This window comes from Lepidothrix coronata, unplaced genomic scaffold (assembly GCF_001604755.1).
Source record: "Lepidothrix coronata isolate B3197 unplaced genomic scaffold, Lepidothrix_coronata-1.0 Scaffold36, whole genome shotgun sequence".
In the NCBI taxonomy this organism is placed as follows: Eukaryota; Metazoa; Chordata; class Aves; order Passeriformes; family Pipridae; genus Lepidothrix; species Lepidothrix coronata.
The window spans coordinates 1,392,865-1,414,993 of record NW_016690216.1 but is presented as its reverse complement, the minus strand read 5'-3'; the positions used below and the strand labels follow the sequence as shown (position 1 = coordinate 1,414,993).

The 22,129-nt window shown below is 36.7% G+C and overlaps 1 protein-coding gene across 1 annotated transcript in view; it reads right to left on the bottom strand.

Moving 5' to 3' along the window:
- Nucleotides 1-22,129, bottom strand: part of PREX2 (phosphatidylinositol-3,4,5-trisphosphate dependent Rac exchange factor 2) — a 177,844-nt gene that overhangs the window by 50,179 nt on the left and 105,536 nt on the right. The window contains exons 28-33 of the mRNA XM_017812536.1: nt 20,993-21,087; nt 18,947-19,029; nt 18,520-18,610; nt 11,852-11,980; nt 5,828-5,869; nt 3,000-3,217 (exon numbers count right to left, since the gene is read on the bottom strand). Of these exons, the coding sequence (XP_017668025.1) occupies nt 3,000-3,217; nt 5,828-5,869; nt 11,852-11,980; nt 18,520-18,610; nt 18,947-19,029; nt 20,993-21,087 (658 nt within the window). The remainder of the gene's footprint in view (nt 1-2,999; nt 3,218-5,827; nt 5,870-11,851; nt 11,981-18,519; nt 18,611-18,946; nt 19,030-20,992; nt 21,088-22,129) is intronic.

Below are 22,129 nucleotides of genomic sequence, written 5' to 3'. Positions count from 1 at the left end.
TTCCCGGGTAGGACTCAACTCATGGCCCTGTGGGGGACCCACATTGGTGCAACTCATCCGTCAAAGACTGCATCCTATGAAAAACCATCGGGGTGCAGAGATCCCCTGCACCCCATGGAGGAATGACCTTTGGGATGACAAATATGGAAGATCTGTGGCCCCGGGGGGGTGCAACCACGTTGGAGAGGTCTATTAAGGACTGTTTCCCATGGGAGGGACCCCACGGAACAGGGGAAGGACTCAGAGCTTTGGCCCCCCTGTTGCCCGTGGTGAAGACCATGGTGAAGCAGGCTGTCCCCTTGCAGTCCATGGAAGGGTGACCCACAGAACAGCAGACTTGGAAGACCTGTTGCTCCATGGGTGGACTTCTTTTCCTGCACTGACGCAGGGGGAGGAGGAAGAACATGGAAGGAAGGAGGGGTGGTTGGAAAGTGTGTTTAAGACCGTTTTATTTCTCAGTCTTTAGCTCTTATCCTGTTAGTAATAAATTTTAGTACCATGCTCACACTGAGTTTTGTTTTGCCTATGTGACTTCTCCCAGCTCTTAGTGATTTTAGTGGGTGCCTAGAATATGGCCAGGGTCAACCCACGACAGCATTTTTCCCCCTCAAAGAACTGAAACAGTAGGAAGGCAAAAAATAATAAACTAGCTGCCCCTAAATTGAGAATAAACTATAGTTTACTGAATTAAAAAACAGAAAAAAAATCCCATGATTTTCCCTGATCTGTATAGTGAAATAGCATTCCCCCTTGTACTTATGAAAAAGCAAATCTGCTAGAAATATCTTTTCTCCTGGTTCTATTTAAAAAGTCTATGGACAGAGTGATTTTGTCAGCAGAATAGTCTGAAAACCGTACAGTGGCACGGGAAATCCTTGCACTACTGCTCATTCTTTATTGAACTCTGGCCATAACGAGTGTAATTTCCTTGTTTAAAATAACATGGATCATTTGTAAGTCAAATAGTGCTGAGAAGGTATTGAAAAATTTGCCTTTAAATTTCCCTTGGTAAAGAAGTGTTAGATAGAAAAGACAGAAGTTTATTTTCAATTTGACAATGCATTCTGCTGGTATCTGATTATGTGAAAATAGCTAAGTAGCACACATTTTCACTACAAAGGAAATCACTACGATCTTGAAAGAAAAAATATAAGTATTCAGTGCTGTAAAGACAACAGTTGCTTTGTGGTAAGATGACAACAAAGCACATAGAAAAACATAAGACAGACGCCAACTGAATTTACTTTTGAACTCTAAGGATTCCAGAACCGGGACATGTTGATGCTGCATGGTGCCAAAAAGCATCCAAGACTCAAGACATGAGTCCAAGCTCCCCGGTGCTTTCTTCACATACTCCTCATATGGATAAAGAGCTCCTGTTTCTCTGAGGCACTGATTTTATCTGTTTGTAAGCTGCATATGTTGTCCTGATACAACCTGTCCCATGAAAGCCCACATTGGTACCTCAACTGCCTGTGAGGTAGCTGCTCACACTGGCTCAAGTCAATGCTCTGCAACAACAGCATAGACTAATACTTTATGATTGTGATTTAGAAATGCCTTTTTTTTTTTTGTCTCTTCTGCTTCTTAAGTTTCTCAGGTCACTTTTCAGCAAATCTCCTGCCAAGATAGACAAGGAAGGGAAAGAACACCTTTGATACTAGAAACATCATCTGTTATTTACGTGGAGTTTTCTACAGTGTGATGGACCAAATCAGTTATTTTCAGGGAGCAGCCCCAGAGTTTGAGAAGACTGTCATTGAGCAGACTGTGCAGACTGCTTCATGGTTCTTCCAGTTAGCAGGAACTCATCTAGTGTGAGAAGCATCTTAAATAGCTGAAGAAGCACTTTGGATAACTGGAGACTAAAGGGCTACAAAGCCATGTCCCTTATTTAATTGTTTCTTAAGCCATGGCTCTTTGCCAAGGCTTGTGAAGAAAGAGCCAATTTCCAATTTCACTGATAGGCTACAAGGATTTTCCCTATAACAAGCAAACCAGACCAGCATATTTAGTCCTTCAACTACTACCGACCTATAGGTATTTGGGGGGGAAAGGGTGATAAAATTGACTAAATCAGATACTTTATTTATCTTGCATTGTTGCTTATTGCAAAATGAAGTTCTAGTTATCACCTATACTACATTCACTCCCAGGGAACAGCTATAATAGCAGTGGGGAGTCAAGGGTAAACTCCCTATCTGCTAACTCCAAGCAAATGATGACTATGGCTTTTTGGATTGTTAGCTTTTTGTAGATTTTAGAAGTAGCTGTATTATACCCTTTACCCTGTAGCACAGTAGTTTACACATTAACCCAACACTGTTACCCCATTCCATATCATTCTCTCAAAATTCTGTTAGCTTGTTTAGACTTCCCTCAAGGTAGGCCTTCATTCTGTTTAAGAACATCTGCACCCTGGCCTGGACAACAAGATACCATGTGGGCACAGCAATCTTCAGACCCAGAGCTTTGGAGGAACTCCCAAGGACTGAACGTGCTGTGATGAAGAGGAGGTTGAGGAAGAGGGGGTCCCAGAGCCCTGTGCCTCAATTTCCAGAGGGGTGTGCTGGGGGGAGGTGCTGGGGAGTGGATAGATCTGGGAGTGGATGGGTTAATACCTTAAATTGTGGAACCCCGTGGACACGAGGATACATAATATGTATTCCTATGGACCTCAGACCTGGAATTAAAGGACCTACCCTCTTTATCTTATCTTATACACTAAGTTGGCTCAGAGTCCTGTTTTCTGCAGTCTCTTAAGGCAACACAAACATAATACTGTCTTTGTGGAAATCATATTTCCCATATCATAACCAAACATATCCCACATCGGTAATTATCTGAATTGCAACTTTTCCAAATAGCAGCTAATTAAGTACCAAGGTAAGCACAAAGAATGCAGAAAATCACATTTATATCTAAGACTGTTTAACCACATCCCTGGTTCAGTGAATGAACAGGAGCTGTGGCCAAGCATGCCACATGGAGAGTCTTACCAGGTTTGGTGAGAGCAGGGACTGAAAATGAAGGAGAAGACCTGCACTGGCTATCTGTTCCAACCACCTTCTGCTGGCCTCCAGCGTCTCCATTTCATATTCTTTGTTGTTGTCAAACATCTGATTTAAGGCCACCATTAGCTGCTCTGAAAATGCACAGACTGTGGCCACTAGGCTCTGACAGAAGACCATGTCTCGCCTCAGTTGTATCTCGCTATCTGTGATGGGCAGAAGCCAAAAGAGGAAAAGCAAAATGGAGCAGGAGATTAATTAACAGCAAAGGAACTGGGCTGGAATTTTTTTCTTTGGCTAAAAACCACGTCATTTTAATGTCAAGTAAATTACAAGGTTACAGCCTAATGTTATTCCTAGTAAATAGCACTCCATGACCAAATATTTTAATGTGGAAAATGGCAGATTATTTTCTAATTCTAAAATTATATATGAGTGTATTTAAAATCTGGAATTTAAAGTATTTCTTCACAAACAATGTACATTTATCTTGTATATTTTTATGTACATGCTATCAGTTCTAAGTACTTTTGATGTCACAAGGCAATGGATGTGAGTTAGACCTCTTTGCTGCAATGTGAGAACAAACTGGACACAAAAGCATTTACTATCCACCAGAAAACAAGGATAGTAAGAAGCTGTGAATATGACTGCATCATCTCCACAGCTACCAGCTGGGGAGGGCAGATGAACACTTTCTGCTCTAAAGCCCAGAGTGTTGCTACCAGAACACAAGCTATCCAAATACAATATATATGAATATATACATATGAATATGAATCTATAAAATAAGAACAGAGCAGCATTACATATTCAGAAAGCAGAAGAAATTTACAGTGTCAGGAAAGTCCAAGAGGAAGGTCCCTAGGTAGATGTCTATGGATCATTAGCAGCTGATTTAAATAAGGGACTACCTAACCTATCAATTTATTCTGGAGGGCACAGGCATTAGATTAGCTAAAGGTCAAAAGAGTTAGAAATGGAAACATATCCTTAATAAAGTACAAAACTGTGGTGATAAATATTCAGTGCTTCCTTCTCCTCTTTCCTGAAGGTCTTCAAGTAATTTTATCATTATGAGCTGTTAGGCAAACATCAGTCACAATGGTACAGGTAGACTTAATCTTTCTCAGAGCAAGAGAAGCAGATCAGGTCATACTGAGGTCTTTCCAAAACCTAAAATATTTGGCCTCGCTTCTAGAGTCCTCTGCCCCTTTAGGTTTAGCTCCTTTTCCACCTTCTCTATGGACCTGATGAGAATTTAGATGACTGGATAAGTCAGCAGAAATAATTCTGTATTCAAAAAATTACCATTGACTTTAAAAATATATTTTTCTTGGGCTCCAAGTATTTCTCAAACTAACCCCATTCTGTCTGCTTTCTTCTGAAATCTTATTCATTCTTTTCCTCAACTACTGATAATGGTGAACACTCTTTTACTACCATTTCTATTCCATTTTCCAGCTTTTCAGGACCTTGGGAATGTTTTCCATAAGTGGTCAAATCACTATTGTTTCTGCACTGTGACTCAATGTTTTTTGTTTTGATTACTTAAATTAACTTGTCTCTCTTTCTCCAATATCTCAAGTTGTGCAAATCCAGTACAGACAGAATTTTCATCTTTAAAAACTCCACACATCTCCAACTTCAAAAATCCCACTGGCTTCTCCATGGTCAAAACTTTTCCAATGTCACACTCAGGGATTTGAGTCCAAAACACATTCTCTCTCCTTGCTTTGCTCAATTTTCTCTCTGTCTAACAGCAGCTGACTTTCGGTGCCTTCCTCTGTACTGCCTGCTTCTGAAGCAGCCCTCTTGTGTCTCCAACACCTCATTTCTAAATCTCATTTAATACTACTCGAATATTATGCATACAAGAGCACTTTGGGCTTTTTTTACAAACTTATTTTTAAACAAAATAAACTACAGAATTTACTGACTTATAAACTCATGTAAATAGTGAAAACAACTTTAAAAACATCAAGTCTAGGTTATTTGCTCAGGTCATTCCTTATTTTAGAACACGTGAGGAATTACTAAAAGCTTTTCTAATATTTTGAAGAAATCTGACAACAAAAAAATGCTATATTTCCCTTTATAAAATTGTATGTTGTGTGTAATAACAAAAATAATGAAATAATAATGCATTCATCTAGTGATGCAAGATGGTTAAAATAATCAGCTTTTACAGTTAAATTGGACTGCCTACTTCAACACTTATGCACCTACAAACTGTAGAGAAACTTGGGCCATATTATTTTCTAAATACTGATTCACTGACATTTATCTTGCAGACACACATGCCTATTTTGTGTATTTGAAGCTGTGTGCTGTATGGGGTGATGGGAGAATTAATACACAGAATAATCAGAGCCCTTCCAAGAAGGAGGGACTTAAATTTCCTCTAAAATAAGATAAAGAGAAGGTATGGGTTAAAATAGTAAGGTAAGTCTGGAAACAGATGGGAATGAAAAGAAAAATAGCAAATAGGAAAAAGCCCAAAAAAAGAAAGACAGTAGAGGTACTGTGCACAAGCTGAGTGTTTAGTTGTTTCTTTATCTGCCAAGATCCAGAGTAAACAACCAGATAAGGTATTTTGCATTTAAAAAAAAAAAGTGCAATGTTTGTTAAAAATGTCTAGAATTGTGTTCTTCAGGAATCCTCATTATAAACACAGGTGTAAAATCATTGATTATCAGGTTTTATCATCTCTGACATTTTTCCCCTTTCTCTAAACATAGTATTCTGTCCAAAATCAAAAATAACCTCAACCTAACCACATTCACTTCCCCTCCTCCAAAAACAAGCAAAATTACCTGTATACTCAAGAAGTGCCAAGAGTATTCGTGCCTTCACCTCTTAAAGAAAAAGAAGAAAATATTTTGAGGTCATGGTTAAAAGTGTTTTCACAAACATAATAAGGCATTTGCAGTTTCTCATTTTACCATCTTAACTCCAACTTCTTGTGTAGGAAATCCTGATTTATACCTACAAAACAGTAATGAATCTCAACTTCACTTAATTTTATATATAACTTGATAAAAATTGATAATAATCAAAAGCACCAACAATGAGAAAGACGCATGAAGAGGTAGCTGCTATCTGAGAGCACATGTGTACCAGCTGGTCAGTGTAAGTCCACGTATGAAGAATTTCAGTCTTAAAACTTTGAAAAACAAGACAACTTTTCATTGATTCCCAGAATACCCCAATTCTTTCTTCTCCCTCTCTTGTACCCTCTTGTTCTATACTTAAAAATCTCAAATTATCCTCATTTTAATGTATACCATAGGATCTAGGAAAAATACAACATTATTTTCCTTTTTCCCAGTCTGCAGGGATTTTTTTGCTTCAAAAATTTCACTTAGCAATTTATGAAATAAAAAAAATACAATTTAAAAAAAAGTCTCAATTTACACTAAATTTTGGAGTTATATCTCTTAACACTTCCCCTCCACCACTTTTTTTTCTTGGAATGGGCTGCTTCTCGAAGTTTGCAGGCTGAAGGAAGTGATTCTTCCACTTTATGTACCAGAGCACAAATTTAATTGTGTTAACCACCACTGCAAGAAACAGGCAGACCAAAAAGCTGCCATAAAATTAGAGAGTTTCAAACTTCCAGCACATCAGTTGTCCTACAGGTACTAAGTGCAGGAATACAACACTATTAACACGCTTTCACATCGTTCCAAACTTTCTTTCACACACCCAGTTTTCTCTGCAGTACTGTTCCAAGTCCTGCTCTGTCAACCAGTGGAGCTGCCATTGTGTATATGGACAGTAAGAAAATTTGTTAATGTGTGTTTCCCCCTACTTGAATGTATCTATGAAAAGCCAGAATCTTTGCCAGTGGTGACCAGACTGGAAAAAGAAGAAAACCTTTCAATCCTGGTCTTTAACCGTGCTGTACACACATTGCAAAATGAAGTGCCAGTGCCCATGCTTCTGAAGTACCAGCCCACAGTATCTCAAATACAAACACCAAATCATTTAAAATTACTGGTTATTCTTGAAATTTGCAAGGTCTTTATCTTTGCCTTAGCCGTAGCCTTCTGTCTTTTGAAAAAAACCCACATAACTTACAGAGAAAAATAACTTGGCATCTTGGAGCCTGAACATAGTTTAATAACTGAAAATAGAAAAATATAGTTTTTATCTGAATAATGTAGATACACTGAGAATATTAATTGCAGCTTGTTTTACATAAGATTTGTTGGATCTCTGAATTCAAAAGCATTTGAGGTACCCATAAATAATGATTTCCTGCTTATGTGAAAATTACAGAACACTGCAACACTATCACTGCTGTCAGTCTTGTATGTTTCAAAACATACCCACAGGCAAAAGAGTATTTTTAGGTTACTTGTATAGAGACTTACCTGGGGTTAGAAGTGAACCTTGGACGTCAATCATTTGCTTTTCAACAAATATGGAAGTTCTCACTACTTCTTGCTACGTGTTGTATGGAAAGAAATAACTCCCCACCAATTTCTCTTTAGATTATGATTTGTAATGCAAGATGCCTTCAGCTTCTTTTATTTTTAAGCATTCTTTTGCACCTTATTTAAAAAACCCACATTATTCTGCTACTCTTATCGTTTCCAGGAAACGCTAGACTTTAGTTTTGTTTTTCACATCTGAAAATATTTTAAAAATATTTAAAAAATATAATTTAAATTGACATACTTTTTTTATACCTTCAATGACTGAAAGGCTCCTTCATGCCTCACTACTAATTTAAATTAAAATAGATGTGAACTTTCTCAATTTTATTGTATTTCCTGTTTAAACTTAAAATTACTGTGCTAGAAAAACAACTGCACTTCCTCATGTAGTTACATGACTAGCTGACTAGAAATATGGCTTGCTTTAAAACATCTCTGCTTTTGACCAAAAATCTTACCTTTTTTTCTTTGGGAAAAAGCAACTACAGAAATGTCTCCTTTTCTTTGACCAAGAATCTTACCTTTTTTTTTTTCTTGGGGAAAAAGCAACTACAAAAATGTTTCCCTTCTTTGTTCTGTTTACACCTTTCTGTTGTTGAGTCCCTCTCTTTCCATCCATCTTGTTCATTTTCCTGGTTCCTACTAGTCATTCCCCAGCTTTTCCTCATGTCCTTTCTGATTCCCATGTTACGTATCTGACACAGATACAGAATCATGTACCTACATTATTCTTTCTCTGTTCAGTGACTGTTCATTTCCTGCCCTGACTTCTGCTCTCTCCACTAAAATCAAGCACTCCATCTTCAAAGATCTACCTGCACCAACAACGCATCTTTAGCTTTACTGGTTTAACAATTTAGTAGGCCCAGTCACTCCAAGAAATAACTTCATTCTTTTCTTTAGTTACTTATCTCCAGATAAATCCCCCTAGAATCTGCATGCTATTTCAGAGAACTCTTCAATTCTAACAACTAGACTAGCCTTCTAGGGCTGCCTTTTACGGTAATCATAGAAAATTTTTTATTCTCTAATGATACAGTAGGGCAAATGAAATGAGTCAAAGCAATCTCCACATATATTTTAAGTTTGCTGTCAAGGAAGCTTTGGTTGTGTTTTTTTCTGGTTTTTTTTTGTTTGTATGTTTGTTTTAATCGGTGCAAACCTTCATGGATTTTTTTAAATTTTTTTTTCTTCTAATTCCAATACTAATAAAAAGAAATACTAATAAAAAGAAAACTGACAGACTAGAGCAATCATCATCAAGGCATTTTGAGTTTTCCCACTTCTTCATGTTTTTTTAAACAAAGTAAATAAAAGGAATCTTAATATCTAGGACTTTAAACATCTCATCTTTATGGGGCTCCCATGTCTCCTTCTGCTTTAAAGCACTAATCAATTTAACCTAATAGTGCAGTGTAACAGAACAATGAATAAAAAATTACAGTAGCCTCTGATATTTGCATAAAAAAAGTATTCATCCTTACTTTAGCATTGATTAGTAATGCTTACATATATTTATAATAACTGGAGGTTTTAATTAAAATTTTTCCCCCCAGGTGAATGAAGTTGTATCTATGGTCTCCTTTGACCTCTCTTAAACCTGCTAGAAGAGACAAATATATCTGCTTTCCTCAATTATTGAAATATTGCCTCCTACTTATAAACCAACAGGAAAACTCTTCTAAAATCTCAAGATATTATTCAACTTGTTCTCAGAAACCCAACTAAACAGTCAAATGAGGTGATATCTTCTGGGTTTTTTCTGAATTAGGCAAATATGAGGAGAAATGGGGAGAGGACTCTGCACCACGTGTTAGGTTTTCAGCCAGAAATAGCTCAGGGCAGTACTATTGGTTCTCCTAGGTATCCTGACCATCTGTGAAAACAATGTAGGATGGCAAGGCTGGAAAGGAAAAATTAAGAAATGAAGATATGAAGGGAAAATTTAGCTGTTTAAAACATTTTAACCCTGTTTTGTGTTCATCTGATTTCAGTTAAATCCAGCTGCCGGTTGTGTCTCAAGTTTAATTTATATAAGCCTAAGCCTGTCTAAATCATAGCAGTCTCCCAAAATTTCCTGAGAGGAATAATTCTGCCCTGAATCTTTTCAACACTGAATTACATATACCTGTCCAAACATGCCTTGGAAACTAAGGCTTGAGAAGCAATTATTGACTTCCATTCCTCTATTTCTTCTTCATTCTATTCGTGTCAGGGAAGCCACAAGAACACAGGCTTTCAGGTATCCATTATATCACACCAGCTCTTTGGTCCCAGGAAAATCAAATTTACAATGAAGATGTGGATCATGATTCCCTAGAGTGCTTCTCAGGAAGAGGCATTAGTGATCCCAGTTTGGGACATGGTGGTGGTGGAATAGGAATCAAATTAATGGGAAAAAAACTGTAAGAGACTAGAAAGATGTAAAGACTGATGGTGAATAAACAACCTAAGATTTTACCTGTAAATCCATGTATTTGGGTAAGATGATGGCACAGAAGCCACTTGTAAATCTCTGACAAAGGCTCAGATGCCATGGACAGAAAGGGAGAGCCAACAATATTTAAAACTGGCAGACATCTTTTGATACACATTGAGGAGAGAAGGTAAGGCAGAGTGTGTGATGCTCTTGAACAGCACAAGAATAATGTCTTTTACTATTTAGCTCTCTGAACCAAGCACTATTCTTAAGCATGTCAGCTGCAATACAGTTAGTTACTGTAATTTATTAAGAGAAACAATGTTTCATCCTTATTTGTAAAATGCTAGAAAATGCAAACAGTTTTATTGTTCTGTAAACATCAAGATTTTTCTGATAAATAGCCCTATTACATTATAGTAGTATACCAAAAAAAATTGTATTATAGAGAAGCAGCAAGTCATTTGGACCTTGCTGAACTCTCCCACAAAATTTTGTGTAGATTTAACCCCAAATTTATTTGAATAATCTCAGCTCAATACTGAGGGTATATGACCAGTGTTAAAATGGGTTAGGTCTACTAATTTTATTTACGGGTAAACAAGTTATGTGAAAATGGTCTGGTAAGCTAAGCTTCAGAAAGGGTGCAAGGAAGGACTGTTGAAGGCACATTTCCATTCCTCCTCAACTGTGAAAGAAATTCTGATTAATACTTGAATATAATTTGGCTTAGAATGAAGACAGGCCTCTGGAAAAAAAGGATTAAAAAATATTTATTGAAATATTCACTCAGTGATAGCTAACATTAAACTAAAAGGAGTATTCCTAGTATCGGATCAACCCACGTGATTGACTCCAGAAAGAGGAGATATTTATGTGACTGTTTTTTCCAGTTTTCTAACACAGGGTCTGAAAATATGATTGTATCTGAAATCAGAAATACCAAAAGTCAAAGAGGGAGGAGTTTGTTTGGTTTGGCTGGTTGGTTTTAGAAAGTTTATCCTAATAAAACTTATCACCAAGTTCTTTTCCAGTGATCTGGTATTTAACAGTTTTTTTATGGGACACCATGGAAATTAGCCCACAAAACAGAAGAAGCTAAACACACACAAATAATGTAAAGCTAGATCCGACATAAGTTTTTGTTACCCCACAGACTCCTAGTGCAAGGGTTTGTACCAAAATAATTTTGTTCATTTTTCTGTTTCTTTAGCAAACAGCACAGGAAATAAAGCAAAAACTACAGGCAAGATATTCTGGAGAGGAAGTCCCAGTTGTTTTCTTATGAAGACAGGGGAGAAAGCAGAAAACCTCAGCTCACATTGTCACTTGATGGTGAAGAGGAGCAGAGTACTTGGTGGTAAAGAGGAGGAGTAGTTGGTAACTTCTAGACAGTAGTGGGAGGGAGGAGGAGTGATAGCATCAGTTGGGATGGATTAAGTGAAGACCGTGGCTTTATGGCAAAAGTAGGAGCATGACTTTAGAGGGATAATGACAGAGGGATAATGTCTCTGTCCAGACGAAGACAGAGAAGACCAAGACATAGGACAAAAGCTGTCCTGCAGAGTTTTCATCTTTCCATTTAAGACAGTGGAAAATCGAGTTTCATTTCAAGAAAAGCTTCAATTTGGGGTATCAGTCCCATGAAGTTCTGTGATAAATCAGTCAAGCCCACTGGACTTCAGCAGCAACTGAAACAACCTACCACATGCAACATATGGTTCCTTTGTTTTCACTTGTCAGGAGACTATTTTCTCTACAGCACCTGAAGTCTACAGGGTAAGCACAAGACAGCTAAGATAAACTCCGCTAACCTTGTCATTAAGAATGCAAAGAAGTCCTGTAGCCTACACTGGGTTCAGCAAATCTTGCCTAGCAGCATCATGAAGCAGTTGTATCTCTTCCCTTTCTTTCCCCTCCCTTGCCTCTGTATCATTAATCAAGTGCTTATTTATGATCATGTTGTTCTTACTAACCTTCAACAAATTTTCTGATATTCTGGGCAAGACTCCGGACGCTGCTGGGAAGGTTCCAAGGGTCTTGCTTGATGTGGAGTCGTAGCCTCTTTGGACAGTTAAGCTTTGGTTCCATTTCCTGCTGAAACTCTAAGCAAGGATAAAAATAGTATTTTTCTGCTTAAATGTCCTGAGAAAGCCACAATAAGACATTATTTCTTCCCAAATGTTTTCACTGCTCGAGGATTTGTCAACTTATTTAACTCTAGTTAAAGCTATGGTGATGGGTCTAACATCTAAGCTCTCTACTTAATCCAAGGAGAGAATGAGCAGCATCCCCAAATATGATTCTTTCTGAACCAGGTACATAACACATGTTTCCTTGGAGTAAGTGGGACCCTGGAACTTTTAGAGGCAAAATTACTTCAATCAGAAAATTAAATTTAAACCAAAATTACTTATTGCTAGTATATCTTTCAAATAATTGAAGTGCTCCTTGTACAGTTCATGAAGATGATGCAGATCAAGAATAACATATCTGATGTGTCTATATATTGTGTCTAACTCTACATTTATTATGCCACATTTTGTTGTGCGACCCTGCTCTAGGTTCATCTCCATTATCTTAGTCCCAAAATTGGAAACAACAAAAAAACCCCAACCCCCCCCCAAAATAATTGGGGTACAGTAATTATGCACTGTTGATTTCAGTGAGATCTTGATACACTCTGTACTACCTTCTTAATACCTTCTGGCCATCTAAAATCAGTTTTCTTTGCCAACAGACATGTAGGATCAATAAAACTTCTTATACATATTAATAAAACTTTCAGTTTCCTGCTGAACCTTTTTCTTTTTTTTTTTTAAACTCAGTTCACCAAAAGAAGTCCTTTGTATTTTTCATCACAATCTTATGACTACCACTAGATACCTATTTATACACTTAGACTTGGGCAACTATGCAAGAAGTGTTAGTAGAGTATCTGAATTTACCTACAGGATATTTTTTTAAGCAACCAGTGATACTTACATAAGCATATATTTGGCATAAGTACTTCTGTGACTATAAATTTACACTCACAAATTATTTATAAATCAGCTTCAAAAATAATATAACTACAAAAAAAATAAAAATCTGGCATTAGTAATAAAACAGATCAGGAATGGCTTCAGTAGTTGAGGCAAAACTGTAATAAAAACACCTGCAATAAAAAAACCTACTTCTTCCTGCAAAAACCTCAGCAATGCTAGTCAGTTCAGAGTCTACAATTCAGCTGACTTTCCAACAAACCTGAAATCCTTTCATACATTGTGCAATAAAAGTGTAAGAAGCCAGTTTTCAACTAAGAATTAAGATCTAATTAACATGAATTTCGACAATCAATTTTTGCAGAATACACCAAGATTAAGCAAAATCAGTTCTTTAACACCCAGCTTAAGGAGTGGATAGCCATATCCATGCCCTCTTTAAGCTGCCTTTTGATTCTGATAGCTAAGAATTAAATGTTACCTTGGAGGCCTCGACCTGGTGTAAAGTATTTTGTCTGTTCAAAGGCCCTCATCACAGCTGGTCCTTTCAGAAGACTGACAATTGAATCAACCTGTTGGGATCAAGGTTCTGTGAGAAAGATGTATTTTACAGCAACAGTCAGAAATTCTTTCTTTAAGAAATATGACTACAGACAAGCAACTTTGGATTCTTTCTTCCCTAATGGGTCTAGTTAAGGTAACAAGCTAGGGACTCTTAGACTAAATTTAAGGACCTGTTTAAATTGCAGGTTTGGACTATTTACAGAAAACTGAAGGAAAATGAGTAAATACATACCATCCCAGTAAACAGTGGAAAGCAAAAGTAAAAAGAAAAAGAAGTATTTTCGAAAGACATTTTAGCTCAAACACAGACATTAGTATCAAAGCCAAGGGAAATAATCACATACTTGACCAAAAAGATGCTCCAAGCAGCTATGGAGTTTGTCCTGTTTATCATGGGAGATTCGAACACTTATGGGAAGCTCATCGCCTGAAAAATATTTTAAAATGAAAAACTGTTCAGAAGTTACAGAATGTTTTACCAAAGCTTTGAAGCTTAGATAATTTGCTTTGCACACAGACTGATGTCTTTCAGGATTATAGTAACTGTACTCCCTATATACTTTGCATTTACTAGCCACTCAGTAATACAGAAATAGCTCTTAAAGAAAGGACCCTATTAAAAGTGCAAGTGGTCAAGGTCCTGGAAAACCTGCTCTGCATGAGCCTGCTTGAGGAGGGGACTGGACTGGATGATCCCTAAAGGTCCCTTCAAACCTCAACCATCCTGTGACCAGAACACACGATTCTTCTATGCTGGAGAACATCCTAAACAGCTAAGTAGTGTAAATCTAATGTAGCAAACCACAAAGTCACTGAAATGCATTCACCATAAAGTTTCCATAGGGACTGCACAGACAATTCACTGTCTTAATGATCTTACTAATTAAATGGTTATGAGAATTCAGTAATTCAACAAGAATACAACATCCATATCCTGTATTTCATATAAGTTTTTAGTAGCACATATCACATAATTTCCTAAGAGAGTGCAAAGGAGAAAGACTCTCTTAGGTCATTGTATTGTCACTCGCCCTCTCAGACAACAGGTGATGCAAGCCAAACTCTTTCAAAAACTGTGAGAAACTGAGCTTAAAACTAGTTTTCCTACTTGATGGTACAGTGACATATAAGAAGTAGCCACTTGATAATTTATAATCCAAATATATTCATGGTCAATCTAGACACATCATTCTTATGTCAGTGAAACACTCATACAGCATTTCTTTTTCTTTTTCAGCTCCTTTAGCTTCCCTTACAGTCAGCAGTTATACCCCTTGACAGGATTTTAATTGCATCAGATGGAGCATGGTGCCCAAGAGCACTGATCTGGAGTTAGCCAGGTTAGCTTTGGAACTAGGAGAAAATTAAGTCATCCAAAGAGTGGGAGTTTCACTGAGCAGCAGTATTTATCATCTTGAACACCATACTGTGCTTGGCTAGCACAGATATATTATTTTAGGCACCTCAGTTGGTACTACAGTTTGATGCTGCACAGACAGATATCAGCTCATTTATATCTTAAGTTGAAGATCCAGATCCTGGGTCTTCTCTTTTATAAACAGTTCTCTATGTCCTTCATCCTTTCCTCTGTATTTGCTCAGCTCTGTAAGAGTGTATCATTACTGGAAATTAAATTCTGCCTTATTCACATTATTCTGCATTATTCACAAGCTATCTCAGATACCTTGCATAATGTCTTAATACTTTCCTGTCCCAACTGAAAATACTTCTCCTGGTACAACCAGCAATAAAAACTTGCCTTCTCTATGGCCAAATCTCACTGGTGGCTCACATTCAACTAATACGCCCAGTTCTTTCTTTTCCTAAGTCATTCTCAAATGATAAACTCCCAGCTTAGAGCAAATATTTTTTTATTATTACTCCCTGAGTATATGACCTTGTACTCCAAGCAGTTAAATCCCATCTCATTCCTATTAGCAGCTGCATTTATTTAAATTCAATTTGTCACGGCATAAACAAGAATGTGCTTCTATGTGGTCTCACATTCCTTCCTACAAACATACACAGCCATATCCTGCCCTCTGGGTGCTGACACAGGCCGGGAGAGCATTCCACGCTCACCTAAAATGCTCCTTGCTCTGTGCAACATAATGCACTGTCAAGGTCAAGACATGAAAGACTTTAAAAGCAGTGCCTCCAAGAGCTCTTCTAATAGAGTCGATTCACAGAGACACTGGTATGTTGCATCTCTCTCACAGAAGGACTCTTAAGTGCAGCACTAGCTAGGCAGAAGCAAGATTATACACTTCTATTATGAAGGAGGATGCAATTTTTAAAACTAAAACAATAAAACTGCCATGCAAATTAAAGTAATAAAATTGAATAAAAGCAACAGATGACAGATTCATAGCTGACTTTTCTAAACATACCTGAATCCATTTCATCACTGTGAAAATAAGAACTGCACTGACTGCTACAAATGCTGGTGAAAGAGGCAATGGAGTTCCTATTGCTGTTGCAATCGCTTGAAAAAAAAGCACAAAACAAAAAAAGAAATAAAGTTATGTTCTTTAACAGACTCTGTAAAAAAGTTATGCAATTTTTTTCCTTTTCCCTCTCTTAAATTTAATGAAGAGGTGATCTGTGTAATTCTTCACACACAATAAAGATCCCTGTGCTTAGGCTATCATTTAATTTGCAATCCTAGTAGGACTGAGAAGACCGGTTTCCCAAAATAGATGCTTCGATTGTCTCCACCTTGCATATGAACAGTTACTTGCAAAATGGTAATATACACTTTCAATGCAAAACAACTAACTTTTATTACACAAATTGCAGTTATTGAAACTGTGGTCTAAAATGGTTTAGTGACTCTACATTTACTCCTGGTCCACAGCTAATAAAAATGACAAGACTTTACAACTTGCAAAATAGTGTCCCATAATGGGTTTACAAGAGATTTGATCCATTTGAGTAGCCCCAAAACTCAAATTACAAACTATTTTTCTTGCCAGCCAAAAGATAGTTTATGATCCCATTTTTTCCAGCTGTTCATTTGTTTTAGAAATGTATAGACATTTACATCTGTGGTTTCAGTTAAAACTTCTATGAACACAATATGTCACCCATATTGGTCTAGTAAGGAGATTTGGGGATTAAAATTTGTGGGTTTTTTCTTCTCTTTTCTCTCAAAATAAATTGTTCTGCATAGAAAATACATGGAGAATATACCTACTTCGGCAGCAAAACAAGAGTAAGACATACACTTTTGTACTAAAAATCCTATGAAGATAAACCTGAATTCACAGTCTTCAGAGTTACTTAGCCACACGAAGATCATTTAGTTTCAGTGCAGGAAATGCATGAATAATCATCCAGAAGAGAGAGTCTTAAAAACCCAAATGAATATAAGATAATGTAGAAGTGTACCTAAGGGATGTTTATATGTAATGATCTGGCTTTTGTTTTACGAATTGGATGTACCCGCTCACCAAGATATACTTGTATATGAAGTATCCATACTTCATATACTGCTGCAGTTATACATGTACCCATGTGTTCCCTCTTTGTTTTCTTTATTTTTGTAGATACAGAGGTAACCTTTTACTAATTTAGGCATACGGATTTACATTTCCTGGCTAAGGTATATGTTTTGGACCTGAAATCAACAAGGTAAGGGAATGGGATAAACTTTTAAATGAAGCAATATGATATAATTACTATCATAACCATTAAGTAGATGAAAAGACATCAGTAACAACATGTTCCTAATAGAGGGTGAACAGTCCCAAGGAGTATTAGAAATTTCTGGCTGGATATTAAGAAATGTTTTCTAACTAACTCTATTCACTTAGTAAAGTCTCCAAAGGGAAGATGAAGGTTAATTAAAATTGGATTGTGCAGAGCATGAGAAAATAAAACACAGGAAAATGAGAAACAGATTAGATGTATTTGCTGTATCATTCTGCATGTTTATTATGGTGTATTAAAAGGTTTAGAAGGAGACAAAATAAGAGCATTCTAATGGCTGAAATTAGCCTAACATTTCTAATAATAACCACTGTGGCATTATGGGATCTGGAGATTTTAAGTATTGACTATTAAAATTATTTAAGCAAAGAAACAAAACAGCCTAATCTCACTCCAACGCTTGTCCTAAATGCACAAATTTTATGATTATTCTGCATATGGAACCATAGATTTTATTATTCCTAAACAGTCAGAATGGACTATAAATTACTGGAATCAGAATAAAGAAAATATTTTGAACAAAGAGACACTCATGGCCTCGGGNCAAAATAATTGGGGTACAGTAATTATGCACTGTTGATTTCAGTGAGATCTTGATACACTCTGTACTACCTTCTTAATACCTTCTGGCCATCTAAAATCAGTTTTCTTTGCCAACAGACATGTAGGATCAATAAAACTTCTTATACATATTAATAAAACTTTCAGTTTCCTGCTGAACCTTTTTCTTTTTTTTTTTTAAACTCAGTTCACCAAAAGAAGTCCTTTGTATTTTTCATCACAATCTTATGACTACCACTAGATACCTATTTATACACTTAGACTTGGGCAACTATGCAAGAAGTGTTAGTAGAGTATCTGAATTTACCTACAGGATATTTTTTTAAGCAACCAGTGATACTTACATAAGCATATATTTGGCATAAGTACTTCTGTGACTATAAATTTACACTCACAAATTATTTATAAATCAGCTTCAAAAATAATATAACTACAAAAAAAATAAAAATCTGGCATTAGTAATAAAACAGATCAGGAATGGCTTCAGTAGTTGAGGCAAAACTGTAATAAAAACACCTGCAATAAAAAAACCTACTTCTTCCTGCAAAAACCTCAGCAATGCTAGTCAGTTCAGAGTCTACAATTCAGTTGACTTTCCAACAAACCTGAAATCCTTTCATACATTGTGCAATAAAAGTGTAAGAAGCCAGTTTTCAACTAAGAATTAAGATCTAATTAACATGAATTTCGACAATCAATTTTTGCAGAATACACCAAGATTAAGCAAAATCAGTTCTTTAACACCCAGCTTAAGGAGTGGATAGCCATATCCATGCCCTCTTTAAGCTGCCTTTTGATTCTGATAGCTAAGAATTAAATGTTACCTTGGAGGCCTCGACCTGGTGTAAAGTATTTTGTCTGTTCAAAGGCCCTCATCACAGCTGGTCCTTTCAGAAGACTGACAATTGAATCAACCTGTTGGGATCAAGGTTCTGTGAGAAAGATGTATTTTACAGCAACAGTCAGAAATTCTTTCTTTAAGAAATATGACTACAGACAAGCAACTTTGGATTCTTTCTTCCCTAATGGGTCTAGTTAAGGTAACAAGCTAGGGACTCTTAGACTAAATTTAAGGACCTGTTTAAATTGCAGGTTTGGACTATTTACAGAAAACTGAAGGAAAATGAGTAAATACATACCATCCCAGTAAACAGTGGAAAGCAAAAGTAAAAAGAAAAAGAAGTATTTTCGAAAGACATTTTAGCTCAAACACAGACATTAGTACCAAAGCCAAGGAAAATAATCACATACTTGACCAAAAAGATGCTCCAAGCAGCTATGGAGCTTGTCCTGTTTATCATGGGAGATTCGAACACTTATGGGAAGCTCATCGCCTGAAAAATATTTTAAAATGAAAAACTGTTCAGAAGTTACAGAATGTTTTACCAAAGCTTTGAAGCTTAGATAATTTGCTTTGCACACAGACTGATGTCTTTCAGGATTATAGTAACTGTACTCCCTATATACTTTGCATTTACTAGCCACTCAATAATACAGAAATAGCTCTTAAAGAAAGGACCCTATTAAAAGTGCAAGTGGTCAAGGTCCTGGAAAACCTGCTCTGCATGAGCCTGCTTGAGGAGGGGACTGGACTGGATGATCCCTAAAGGTCCCTTCAAACCTCAACCATCCTGTGACCAGAACACACGATTCTTCTATGCTGGAGAACATCCTAAACAGCTAAGTAGTGTAAATCTAATGTAGCAAACCACAAAGTCACTGAAATGCATTCACCATAAAGTTTCCATAGGGACTGCACAGACAATTCACTGTCTTAATGATCTTACTAATTAAATGGTTATGAGAATTCAGTAATTCAACAAGAATACAACATCCATATCCTGTATTTCATATAAGTTTTTAGTAGCACATATCACATAATTTCCTAAGAGAGTGCAAAGGAGAAAGACTCTCTTAGGTCATTGTATTGTCACTCGCCCTCTCAGACAACAGGTGATGCAAGCCAAACTCTTTCAAAAACTGTGAGAAACTGAGCTTAAAACTAGTTTTCCTACTTGATGGTACAGTGACATATAAGAAGTAGCCACTTGATAATTTATAATCCAAATATATTCATGGTCAATCTAGACACATCATTCTTATGTCAGTGAAACACTCATACAGCATTTCTTTTTCTTTTTCAGCTCCTTTAGTTTCCCTTACAGTCAGCAGTTATACCCCTTGACAGGATTTTAATTGCATCAGATGGAGCATGGTGCCCAAGAGCACTGATCTGGAGTTAGCCAGGTTAGCTTTGGAACTAGGAGAAAATTAAGTCATCCAAAGAGTGGGAGTTTCACTGAGCAGCAGTATTTATCATCTTGAACACCATACTGTGCTTGGCTAGCACAGATATATTATTTTAGGCACCTCAGTTGGTACTACAGTTTGATGCTGCACAGACAGATATCAGCTCATTTATATCTTAAGTTGAAGATCCAGATCCTGGGTCTTCTCTTTTATAAACAGTTCTCTATGTCCTTCATCCTTTCCTCTGTATTTGCTCAGCTCTGTAAGAGTGTATCATTACTGGAAATTAAATTCTGCCTTATTCACATTATTCTGCATTATTCACAAGCTATCTCAGATACCTTGCATAATGTCTTAATACTTTCCTGTCCCAACTGAAAATACTTCTCCTGGTACAACTAGCAATAAAAACTTGCCTTCTCTATGGCCAAATCTCACTGGTGGCTCACATTCAACTAATACGCCCAGTTCTTTCTTTTCCTAAGTCATTCTCAAATGATAAACTCCCAGCTTAGAGCAAATATTTTTTTATTATTACTCCCTGAGTATATGACCTTGTACTCCAAGCAGTTAAATCCCATCTCATTCCTATTAGCAGCTGCATTTATTTAAATTCAATTTGTCACGGCATAAACAAGAATGTGCTTCTATGTGGTCTCACATTCCTTCCTACAAACATACACAGCCATATCCTGCCCTCTGGGTGCTGACACAGGCCGGGAGAGCATTCCACGCTCACCTAAAATGCTCCTTGCTCTGTGCAACATAATGCACTGTCAAGGTCAAGACATGAAAGACTTTAAAAGCAGTGCCTCCAAGAGCTCTTCTAATAGAGTCGATTCACAGAGACACTGGTATGTTGCATCTCTCTCACAGAAGGACTCTTAAGTGCAGCACTAGCTAGGCAGAAGCAAGATTATACACTTCTATTATGAAGGAGGATGCAATTTTTAAAACTAAAACAATAAAACTGCCATGCAAATTAAAGTAATAAAATTGAATAAAAGCAACAGATGACAGATTCATAGCTGACTTTTCTAAACATACCTGAATCCATTTCATCACTGTGAAAATAAGAACTGCACTGACTGCTACAAATGCTGGTGAAAGAGGCAATGGAGTTCCTATTGCTGTTGCAATCGCTTGAAAAAAAAGCACAAAACAAAAAAAGAAATAAAGTTATGTTCTTTAACAGACTCTGTAAAAAAGTTATGCAATTTTTTTCCTTTTCCCTCTCTTAAATTTAATGAAGAGGTGATCTGTGTAATTCTTCACACACAATAAAGATCCCTGTGCTTAGGCTATCATTTAATTTGCAATCCTAGTAGGACTGAGAAGACCGGTTTCCCAAAATAGATGCTTCGATTGTCTCCACCTTGCATATGAACAGTTACTTGCAAAATGGTAATATACACTTTCAATGCAAAACAACTAACTTTTATTACACAAATTGCAGTTATTGAAACTGTGGTCTAAAATGGTTTAGTGACTCTACATTTACTCCTGGTCCACAGCTAATAAAAATGACAAGACTTTACAACTTGCAAAATAGTGTCCCATAATGGGTTTACAAGAGATTTGATCCATTTGAGTAGCCCCAAAACTCAAATTACAAACTATTTTTCTTGCCAGCCAAAAGATAGTTTATGATCCCATTTTTTCCAGCTGTTCATTTGTTTTAGAAATGTATAGACATTTACATCTGTGGTTTCAGTTAAAACTTCTATGAACACAATATGTCATCCATATTGGTCTAGTAAGGAGATTTGGGAATTAAAATTTGTGGGTTTTTTCTTCTCTTTTCTCTCAAAATAAATTGTTCGGCATAGAAAATACATGGAGAATATACCTACTTCGGCAGCAAAACAAGAGTAAGACATACACTTTTGTACTAAAAATCCTATGAAGATAAACCTGAATTCACAGTCTTCAGAGTTACTTAGCCACACGAAGATCATTTAGTTTCAGTGCAGGAAATGCATGAATAATCATCCAGAAGAGAGAGTCTTAAAAACCCAAATGAATATAAGATAATGTAGAAGTGTACCTAAGGGATGTTTATATGTAATGATCTGGCTTTTGTTTTACGAATTGGATGTACCCGCTCACCAAGATATACTTGTATATGAAGTATCCATACTTCATATACTGCTGCAGTTATACATGTACCCATGTGTTCCCTCT